This window comes from Fulmarus glacialis, unplaced genomic scaffold (genome assembly GCF_000690835.1).
Source record: "Fulmarus glacialis isolate BGI_N327 unplaced genomic scaffold, ASM69083v1 scaffold23704, whole genome shotgun sequence".
NCBI lineage: Eukaryota > Metazoa > Chordata > Aves > Procellariiformes > Procellariidae > Fulmarus > Fulmarus glacialis.
In genome coordinates this window covers 508-11781 of record NW_009210205.1, presented here as the reverse complement: position 1 = coordinate 11781, position 11274 = coordinate 508, and the positions used below count along the sequence as shown (strand labels likewise).

The 11274-nt window shown below is 40.5% G+C and overlaps 1 protein-coding gene across 1 annotated transcript; it reads right to left on the bottom strand.

Moving 5' to 3' along the window:
• Positions 1-5372: 5372 nt before the first annotated feature.
• On the bottom strand, positions 5373-8471 carry TXNDC12 (thioredoxin domain containing 12 (endoplasmic reticulum)). The gene is made up of 5 exons (XM_009577110.1): positions 8422-8471; positions 7625-7698; positions 6998-7067; positions 6825-6908; positions 5373-6381 (listed from the first exon to the last, which is right to left on the bottom strand). The coding sequence occupies exons 1-5, from the start codon at positions 8459-8461 to the stop codon at positions 6302-6304; spliced, it is 348 nt and encodes a 115-aa protein (XP_009575405.1). The 5' UTR covers positions 8462-8471; the 3' UTR covers positions 5373-6301.
• Positions 8472-11274: the final 2803 nt, after the last annotated feature.

Genomic DNA, 11274 nt, shown 5'->3' with positions numbered 1-11274 from the left:
TTGTTTACACAACATCCAGTAAGGGAGGTCTGTATTATTTTACATTTATAGATGGGCAAATGAGGGAACAGGAGAGAACTCCCACAAGCCCACAGAGGTGGAAGGGAAGAGCAGATGTTATGCTTTATCTTGTTTTCTGACACGTGGATCCATCTGACTCCCTGACAGTAGTCATGCAAGCACATTTATCATGTACAATAAGCATACTCTACTACTCTCCCAACGTTTCTAATTCAAGTTACTGCATCCTCACACAGTGCAATTGACCTAAGGAAACAATTTTAATCCTTTCAGTTCCCTTTTTTCTAAAAACAGTATTTTATTTATTGCTTTATTTATTACTACAGCAAGAGCAGCACCACAGCACTTAAATCAAGGATGATGATTTGCTGTGTGCAATGCTCTAAGTAGTAATAATACTAATGACCCTGAGTCTAAAAGACTCATCGTCTAAGCTCATCATAAGCATTGGGCGTACATGGACAAAGTTGTATCCCAAAGAAGCACAGTCTGCACACAGAGCAGCAGTTTCAGCTCATTACCAGCTGGGAAGCTAGGTGAAAATACGCCAACCGCAAGGAGAAAACAAAATCTTCCTTATTTGAATAGGTAGCACTCACCCAGGGGCTTCTTCAGTTCAGTGTGGAATAGACAGCATGTATGCCCCATGCTGTGTCCCCAAGACGTGTGCGAATTTCATTGTCTTTAACAAGGCTAATGCACCTAAATCCTTACAAATGGGATTTCGAAAACTGTTCATAATATTAGAAGTAGCACAATAAAGTGACATCCAAATTTGACTGTGCTGCCAATGCAGCTTCTTTTATGCACAGCATGTTACGTTGTGTCCTAAAACACGCTCAGAAAGCGGAGAGAACATCTGCACTTCTTATAGATTAATATTTCTGCAGCACATCTACCTACGCCATGCTGTGCATGTGCAAAATGGTCCAAAACCGAGTATATACCAACAAACAATCTCTAACCAGCAACCAGTTACCTATAGCCTTAGCCAAATTCAGTCCAGACTATCCTGCCCTTTCAGCCCTGTCCTGGCTCCTCCCGCAGCTCCTGTGGGCCTCCGCTCCCTTGCCCTGGCTTGGAGTGGCAGCAATAGGATCATGCCCTTTTGAGAGGGGGGAAATTCTAGGAAGTTGTCTCCCTTTCATCCCCCACATCATGGCAGGGACACGGGAAATGGAGGAGGAGACAGCTGTGCTGGTCAGAGAAAAGAACAACTTGGGAGCAGCTCAGAAATGCTTGATTGTTTTTACAGCACCCACCCACTCGGTGATCCCATGCCTGGGACGTACCCTGCCTGGTCCCCACACCTTGCTTGATGGGCCGCTCTGCCCCGTCCTGGGATGAGTGCCAGCACAGGGTGGTGCGTGACAGCCTCTCTTGCTGTTCTGAGTCACAACCTGGAACGCTGTAAGCCCGGGTCAGCCAGTCCCTGCTTCCAGCATAGTTATGGAGAAGTTTGGGGTCTCTCTCTTTTTTTTTTTTGGTTCCTAATTGAAGGAAACTACCGCAGATTTAGCCATTACAAAATTGTACCATGACATTTGTCACAGCCTGGAGAGGATCACTCAAATCTTAGACCCTGTCCCCACTGCCTGTGACAAGCCACAGGAACTGGCTGGCAGCTGTCAGTGGACATTCCTCCTCGGGACATGCTGACGTGGTAGCTCTGGGCTGGCGCTGCAAGAGTGAATCACCACCTCTCCTGGTGCTCCCCGGACAATGGCAAGCCAATAGGAATTGTATGCAGCCACGCCTTACACTAGACAAACTTTGAAAGGAAAAGCAAACTGAGTTTATTTGACTAAACTGCTTAATAAGTCAGCATCTGTTTCTTGGAGGAAGAAAGGGGAAATGAGTTAATATACCAAATAATTTTGAGACAAAGTGACTTCTACCACTTTGACGGACCTTCATCATTGTTTCCTGGTTCCCTCCAGGCAGCAAGCTCCCCTGTCCAGTTAGCCCCAAAGACAACTTACACAGCTGTCTGGAAGCAGGATGCAACCTTTTAGATAAACTTCATCCTTTGGCTTTGCTTTCTTTGAGATGAGCATGAATTTGCAGTAAAATTCCCCTTTTTATCCTGCTCTCTGGATAGAGTTCTGCTCGGTATAATTCCACCTTTATTACTTTCTAAATCTCCATCCTCAGGTCTCAATTTTTCATCCACTTATAGCCATGGTTGTGAAGGAATAGCCCTGAAGTGGTTCTCCTGGTTGGGCAAACCCAATCAGATATAATACTGTGTCAGCTGCAAATAAGTATCACAGCATAATGCAAATGCAAATGCCTCTCCTCTTGCCAAAAGTTAAGAAAAGTTTTCATCACCTCCAAGATATATGACCTTGCATTCATATGGGTTTAATAATATCTCACTTCAGAGCTATTCATTGCACAAGCTGTAAGTGAGGACAACGAATAAAGCTCATTAGCAGTTAGATACAGGCTAGATATGATGGCAAACAGCCATGGGGACAAAAGTGCATTTGAAGTAGATGACTCCCAAACTCAGCATGCCAGGATGATGGACGGGACACTCTGGCCGTGCTGGCGTTCTCGGTTGTTGCATTTTGTTCCCTGCTGCTAAGCATGGCAAAGGAAAGGTTTCCCGAGTCTCTAGCTGACACTTCCTTAAAGCCTGTTCAGCCCCAGGTGCACAAAGCAACCTCTGCTCGCAGGCAGCCAGATGGCTAGCTGCAATCCAGTCACTCTTTAATTAACTTCGAATTTTTTTTTCTCTGTGGGTTGTTTCCAGGAGAAAGGGAGCTGACAGCGTGTTTGTTTACATGAGATTGATTTGGCCTGGCAGTTCCCTGGGTCTATACTAAGTTCTTTGGGTTTTGTTATCACTGTAAAAGGAATAGAAGCTGAGAATCCAAGGAGATTTCTAGCATGCATCTAAAGAAGTTATGTAAGTATGCAGGTTTATTGCAAGTCATATGCAAATGGACAGCACACGAAACAAAGCTGATGAGGGCAAACTAATCTGAGGCTTTGGTTACGGTGCACTGTTGAGCTGCTGAAATGTATAATTAACTTTAAAAGGAACTACAACAAACACTGACCTGTAAGCAGCTCCTCTAAACCCTGTGGAGTTGCTTGCGTGCATAAAGTTAAACGTACATAAAGCAACTGTTGGATGGAAGGTTCAAGATGTATCCCTCTGCACAGAAGAAAATGCCAACCAGCATTTATCACCTGATCTAGATTAAAAAGCAGAAGGGTGTAAAGAATCTGCATTAGGAGTTAGCAACTAAAATGTCCAGGTATAAAACTAACAGGTAGAAAGAGAAAAATATTTAAGTAACAGATTAAAAGTAAGTTTATCCTGCAATGCAGAGCTGTGAAACAGCTTTTACATGTGTTAACTGGCTGCCCCTAGCAATCAAGCTGTGGCAGCACGTATGTCATATTCTACTGAGACCCCAGCTAAACGCCAAGCAGGCTAGCAAGTGCCAAGCTCCATCTTGCTACAGAGGACAAAAGCATGGTCTAGAAAAGAACAAGTAGAAGGGAGGGTGGGGAAGCTGTACCAGCTCACCAAGTCTGAACATAGAGAGGGTAGAAAGGATCAGAAAGAAAGGAGGCAGCCAAATAACAAAGGAAAAAGGTTTATGGAGTATTTTTCCTTCGGAAGTAGCAAGTCTGGAAGGCAGAAACTGCTGAAGGAGAGGAGAGACATCAGAGAAGAGGTGAAGGAGAGTAATTTTGTATCAGAATGGTCTTAAATGTAAAGGATGAAGCTCACTTCCCGCATCTGTCACTGAAGGGAGATCTCTCGACCTTTTTAAAGAGAGAAGAGGAGAACTTTTTAAAATTACTTTGAGGCCATGTTGCTTCTGACATCAGGGCATTTTGCAAAGCAAGGCTTTGGGACCAATGACATATATCTCACAGGCTATTAATTTCACTGCAGAAACAAGACAAGGGCAGCACTGTTGTGAAAGCATGCCTGGAAAATCGCAGAGCTGCACACTGCTATTTTGCATCAGAGATTGTTTTTTTAATTATTATTTCTTGAATCATACCCCAGATGAACAAGCAGAGTCCTCCCCCTGGTGGCAAATAAGAAAAAAGTATCAATGATTTTTTACAGTCATGTCAATCTAAGGCTATAAATTAAATGAGGAGCATCAGACAGGACCTACTTTTTATTAGGTCAGCTGATACAGCTGGGAAAAAAAAGACAATTTTGCAAAACACAAATCCTTTTTCAGGACTTACACAGAATTATTTACTTTGAAGGCTGACACAACTTAAGAATAGTTGCCAAATTCAATTTCATGGTTAATTTATTAGACAATTTGCAAGAGAAGCAGAGGATAAAACCTGTAGAATAGCTTTTAGTAGCTGAGAAGGGTAATTGTAATGTGCAGTAATCCCATTATTTCCACTGAGTCCTTGTCTTTTAGTGCCCAATTGAGTTTTGGTGTCTAAAATCCCTTAAAGGCAGACTGGTTGAGAAAGTAAAATTCATTACACTACTGAACAGTAAAAATGGACTCAGTAGACAAGTTGGGTTTATTGTATACAACAATTTTCCCCAACTAATGTCCTCAGACAGCTCTTCAAAAATTATCTGTAGAAAATTATCTCTCTGTGTTTGTTATGGGAAGTTATGGCAAGTGCCTTTTGGACAGGATTTTTTCCTTTAGAAGACTAGTTTGGTGGATGAGGGGAAAGCAGTAGGCATTGTTTTGGCTTTACTAAGGCTTTTGACACTGTCTCCCATAGCATCCTCATAGACAAACTGATGAAGTACAACCTAAATAAATGGGCAGTGAGGTGGATGGAAAACTGGCAGAACCACTGGGCTGAAAGTCACTAGTCACTAGTGGAGTACCCCTGGGGGTCGAGACTTTAACATTAACAACCCGGATGAACGGACAGAATCCACCCTCAGCAAACTGGCAGATGATACAAAACTGAGGAGTAGTTGATAACCAGACAGTTGTGCTGCCATTCAGAAGGACCTCAACAGGCTGGAGAAATGGCCAGAGAGGGTTGTCAGGAAGTTCAACAAAGAGAAATGCAAAGTCCTTCACCTGGGGAGGAATAACCTGTGCACCAGTACAGGCTGGGGGCTGACAGACTGGAAAGCAGCTTTGCAGAGGAGGATGTGGGAGTCCAGGTAGAGAACAAGTTGACCATGAGCCAGCAATGCACTCTTGTGGCAAAGGCAGCCAAAAGCATCCTGGGCTGCGTTAGGAAAAGCGTTACCAGCAGATCAAGAGAGGTGGGTTTTTTCCCCCCTCCATTTTTCTTTTCAGCTCCAGTAGGTAAACACTAGGTATCACCCTGCCCTCAACAGTATAGGTCGTGTAAGAAAGGCTGAATTATAATTACATGAAAAGCAACTGTTGTTTTTAATTATAAAAAAGAGAAACCTTCTTCAGCTGTGACACTCAGCATTATTAACCACTGCAACATAAACAAAAACATATTCCCCATCCTTAAGAATGGAAAGCTATGCCCTTTACCACAAAACACTGTCTGCATGTTTACGTTTAAAAAGGTTTAATTTTCACCCTGGTACAAAAATACAGTACAATGTGATGGCAAGGCATTCGCCAAAAAACATTCAAAGAATAAAAGGGGAACCCCCGTAAAGCTTCAACATAACCCACCCTCACTTGATAAAACAATCAATAGGTGAGTGCACAAAGAAGAAGTTAAATTTCTGCCCAAAGGCAAATAAAGATGAATCACACACAGTTTTACACAAAAATATGTTTGTAGAGTTAATAATTTCACATGCTACTTGGACATTCATGAAATTTATTCTACTTGACTTAGTGGCAGAATTCATGGTTTGGGATGTCTAGAAAACACCTGGCCCAGGAACACACCCCATTCATAGGAATCCCAGTAAAAACAATGGGATCACATAATACCAGTGAGAAAAGAGGGATCCAACAACCCTGATTAAGCGTCAAAATGTTAGCTACTTCTAGTTATTCCAATCACACTGTTTGTCCTCAAATAATGTTTTTCACTACACACCTCCCTTTTAACACCAAATATTAGTGGTTGCTCAAACACACAAACTGATGTGTTTGCACACTACCTTGTTGCAAATAATCATTACAGTACAAACTGCCAGGCAGAGGAAGAGGTAACACTGTAACTGATGTATGTGTGTGAACTCCAAACAGGGTTTAACCTAACATTGCTGACAGGAGAATTATGTCCCTCCAGTGCATCTACATTCTTGGTCTGTTTAATCATTTCCTTTTAGAGTTTTGAAGTGATGGAAAAGCATCATTCAGTGTATTCATTATAGTTCATCTCCCAGGTGTTTTTGTTTGAAAGCATCACCTGTTAGCTTCTCCTGGGCCTCCTTCATCCCTTGGACAACTGAAAGATTAAACAGAGAGACAGCAACTATTAATCTCAAGATGAAAACATCACGGTGTCCTGATAATGAAAGTGTTTTAAAATAACACCGTTACAGAATGTACATCTACAAATTAACCTGTGGGAAAAAAAAAAACCAGTCCTGTGCCCTTTTCCCAACTATTTGTGGCTGGATCAGGCGAATTGCATAATTTTCGATGCCACAGCTGGAGACAAAGTTTAGGTTGTATAGACATTATAGTAGGTATTAAGGTGAATCATGATTCTGAACATGGTTCCTCAGGGCGTAAGAGAGCCACTTACTCATTGTATCTAACAGCTCCCAGTTATGCTGTAAAGTATCACCATTTTCCTTCACTCAAAAGTGGAGGAAAGTCCTTCACTCAGGACACACCCAGAGTTTCATCTCACTAAAAATGCACTTCAAACTACTTTGCACATACCTTGATCAGCATTGGTATAGAAATACTTGTAGCTGGGGTTTCCTTTCTCATTTATGATTTCTGGGTGGACTTTTCCACTGGGGTCTACGAAACAAGAAATGAAACAGGAAATTTAGGTGGTAACAATAAGAACACAGTCCTGTGAGTGGATGCAACAACTGTGGATGCCCTACCCATGAAAAGGATTCTGGGAATGTAACCTCCATCAGGACTAAAGGCTTCATCCTTTGGCTCTTCATCATCCTACCAAAGCAAGACAGAAAAGAGGGAACATATTAGCAAGATATCTAACAAAACACAGCAGTCGTTTCAAAGAGACAAGCTATTGCCTTCAGATTCCATTTATCCTGAGCAATTTACATCTTGAATAGACACTAGGTAACTGCAGTATCTTCCACTCTCAAAAGAAAGTAAGTTATATTTACCTAAACAAGTATCATTTCTGAAAATAATCTTTTTTTTCTGTTCTGTCTATTTGCATTAAACGCTCCACTTTGGTGTAGGAATGTTTGATATGTCATGAGAGAATGAATATAAATTCCTTTATTGCAGAAATGGAATGACATAAGCTACAAATTGTTAAAGAGACAATGGCAGAGAGCCAGGTTTATAAACACAATTAAAATAACCAAACTGAAGAAAATTCTTTTTAAAACAATCAGCTATATCAATCAATCCTGAACATCTATTCAGGAGTGCATGATTTAGGATGTACACAAAACAGGATGCACCAGTTAAGTAGGATTCCAAATGCTTAATTAGTAGGCAGTAACACGGATACAAATCAGAGGGCAGCCTACCTCAAGGTTGACCATAACAAAATTATGGGCAAGTTCAGAGATTTCCTTGGATTCAGCAAACTTTGGCTTTAAAGCTAATTAAGGGGGGGAAAAAAAAAAAGGAAAAGAAAAAGAAGAGATGCGTAAAGACAGTGGAAAAGATTTCAGGTTTTCAGGTCAGCATCAAAATCTTGACTTTATTCCCCCCTCTGGAGAGCTGGTACTTTTCAATAAGCAGTGCGTAAATGGAATATATGTATCAAACCGTTCAAGCCAGGCTCAGAACAGCAGGTAACTGAAGCAATCCTTGCTGGGCAGCATATGATGAAGCACGGCCACAGACATATGCGGTCATATTTGAACCAATGGAACAGAAGCAAAAAGCTTGCTGTAAACCACCAGTTCTCACTCAACCAGCTCACCCTTTAAACATAGCCATTATGCCCAGCTTGTTTGTTTGTGATGCTGAAAGAGACAAAGCCTCACTTTCGAAGAACCACCAGGCTAAAGTAAGGCAATTTACACTTAATTCTTGAAGATCATTCATTCTGTTCCATTTTTTATAGCCAAGTACAGGAGAAATTGCAGCCACTAAAGAAGTGCAGCACTACAGCTGTTAGTTTGCTGGCATTTAGGCATGGCTGGCTTTTGGCAGTGCTAACAAGTAAAGTGGTGCGATATTATTATACTGCTCTAAATGAAACACAAATACCGTTAGCTACATTTTGAATGCGAAGTTCATGTTTCTCATAGTTACATGATTTGTATAAAAAAGTTCATTAGAAATTTCAGCGAGCTGTAGTATTAAATACACTTACCTTTGCAAGCTCCACACCAAGACTTGTGGATGATAACCATAAGAGGCAAACCACTTAAAAGAAAAAAGAAAAAAAAAAAGAAAAAAAAAAGGAAAAAGAAAGAAAATTGTCAAAGAAAGCTTACATAAACCAAATTCTATTACATGTACATTTTAAAGTCAAGACTTCTACAAAGGCTAAATGTAACGGAAAATAAGAGAGATGTAAAGAGATTCTGCTGTGTTTTAAGGTTGTCTTGCAAGAACTTTTCCCCATCCTAAACCATGTACAGTAATAATTTATTATAACTGCCAGCCAGTAACTGCTCTTGTAGAGGAGGAGACTTTCTCTTTGGAAGGTTTGCTCTTATTAGTTTAGATTTGCTCAGATACACAACTGGTCATGCGTTTTTTTACTGGAAGTGGTCAGTGACACCAGCTGCTTGAGAGATCTCGGGATCGATTTTTGTGGCTGCTTAAGGCAATACAGTGGATGACAGTCATCCATCCATCCCTCTCTCCATTACGTTCTGCATGTTCCAGTCACCTCCTGTGACTAAGACCCTCCATTGAGCAATAATCAAACACAGTAACCTAAAAAACCCCCTGCCTGCCAGGCTAGTTTCCTACATGTTGGCATGCTGAAACAAATCTGTGACAAATGTGACAAGTGCCAGGACTGAGGAGGAGGGGGGGCCTGCGTGGAACTGCAGCCTAAATAAAGTGCAATGCAAAGTTATTCTTTATTATTCTCTCTCTCTTCCGAAATAATTCACTTGACCTTTACTACCTATACTACCCAGAGGTTAAGTTTCCATCGCCCTAAGATATGTTTTATTTAACACTGTTCTTCAAAAATCCCTTTAGCATTTTACCTTCTGTCAAAGTCAAGCTGACCAAGTTCAATTTCTCTAAGATCCTTTATAATATATTCAGGCTGCATTATGCAATTAGACAAAGAGGCCTTAAAGACACTACGAATTTCACATATTTCCTGTTGTTAGTGCTGGCGATCCAATTAATCCACTTCACTGCTCCTGACTATTCTGGATCAATTTTACCTTTCTAACAAGAAAAGTGATACAACTACAGGTGTTTTGTTGCTATTGAGCACAGCCAGGTAGTACAACACTTACCTCCAGACTTTCTGCATGCGGAAGTCCTTTCTAATACTTTCATTGTTTCTACCATCCAACAGTTAAACTGATGAAAGCTGACTAGGGCAATAAACTAAGAAAGACTAAGAATAAGAATTGGGTATCTCATCCCTTTTCTCTTACCAATAAACCCATTAAGCTATGGAAGAGTATCCAAGGGAAGCTGGTAATAATGATATAGCTTCCAGAACAGTAAGGGCAGCCTAAAACTAGGTGAAGGAAAAGAAGAAATCAAGAAAGACACACAGAGAACATACTATATGGATACTTCTTTCAGAGTATGCCAAGCAAAGCAAAGTCTAAGCTTTCTGCTATTGTAAACTCTGTTACCATTTTGGGGGTTAAAAATGAAATTAATTTCTCACAAACAGAGAAATTACAAACACCTTTGCACATGACGGCAACTCAATGAACTACTAGCAGAACTGAAGTACAAGTTTTTCTTTAGCTGTAGATAGATATAAAACGAAATCTCTACTTTGTAGCATTCAGTTTTGGCCTTCAGAACCAGGAAAGGGTGGAGAGGAAGCAATTAACATTTAAAGTAGTTCAAACAGAAGTCTGCCATTTATAACTAACCAATATGTTATCATCTTTACATAGGACTCTGTTTGCAGTAACGAGCAAGAGTACAGATTTCCCTAGTAAAGCTTGTATTGCATCAGCATCCTCTCCCTGATGATGAAAAAACACTTCTTTTTCATTCTTTCCATACAGTCCAACTAATTTTGCCTCTTTCTTGAGGAGAGGCTGATTTAAGTCTGGAAAATACACGTTCTTATCATCAAGGATCAGTGCTTCATGTCAGAAGAGTTCAATCATCTGGTAATCAGTACTGCAACATACTTTTTTTTTTAAAGTTAAAAGAGATTTTCAAAGCAGATTTTAAATGGAAGTGCTCACAGTCCTGAAATACCAACTCTTAGCCAGTGAGAACTCACAGAAGTTTTAGAGATACTGAATGTATTTTCTCAGCTTTATTCTCTTTACTTTGACTGGGAAAATAAACTTATTTGCATCAAAACATTTTTTTTGTCATTTCAGTTCTGCAATGCGTACGTCCACCTAGCAGCCAGTATGTCAGATAAACAGCCACTGTAATTGAAGTAAACCTTCCTGCCCCACTTTACCATTTCCTCCCAGGTAGCACTACACATACAATTAAAATCAAAAGCCACAATTCATTAAAATGAGGGATGAAGCATCCACCAGAAAGTGAAAAGTTTATATAAGTTATATATGTGGTATAGCAAAGACTGAAATTAAGCGCAAAACTAAGTTACCCGCCACAGCTGGTACAGACTTATGGGAGAGTTTCACCCAGAACAGACACTGTCATTTTAACTCATTTTTCCTATGAGAGCACTCATTCTTAAACAATTAGTGGTTTTAAAGGCGTTTAATGATGACCTTGCAGGGAAAAGACATAGCAAGCTATTTCAGTAAAATAGTCCGGCAGGTAAATTAAGATTTTACTCCATTTAAGGCACACATTTTATTGTTAAATCTGAAACAGAGAGGTTTGAGTTTGCTAAGCCAGCACCCTTCTGTTGTGCAGTTTGCAAATCTATCTCTGGGGTTCATCCTAAAAATACATCCTGTTCCAGCTCTGGACCTGAAGTCTCTTCTGCAGTTTGACCTTATCTAGAGACAGTCTTGGAAAAACAATCTTCTTATTGAAGACATACACATGCCAATGTGGAGGGGAAAAGTTTTCC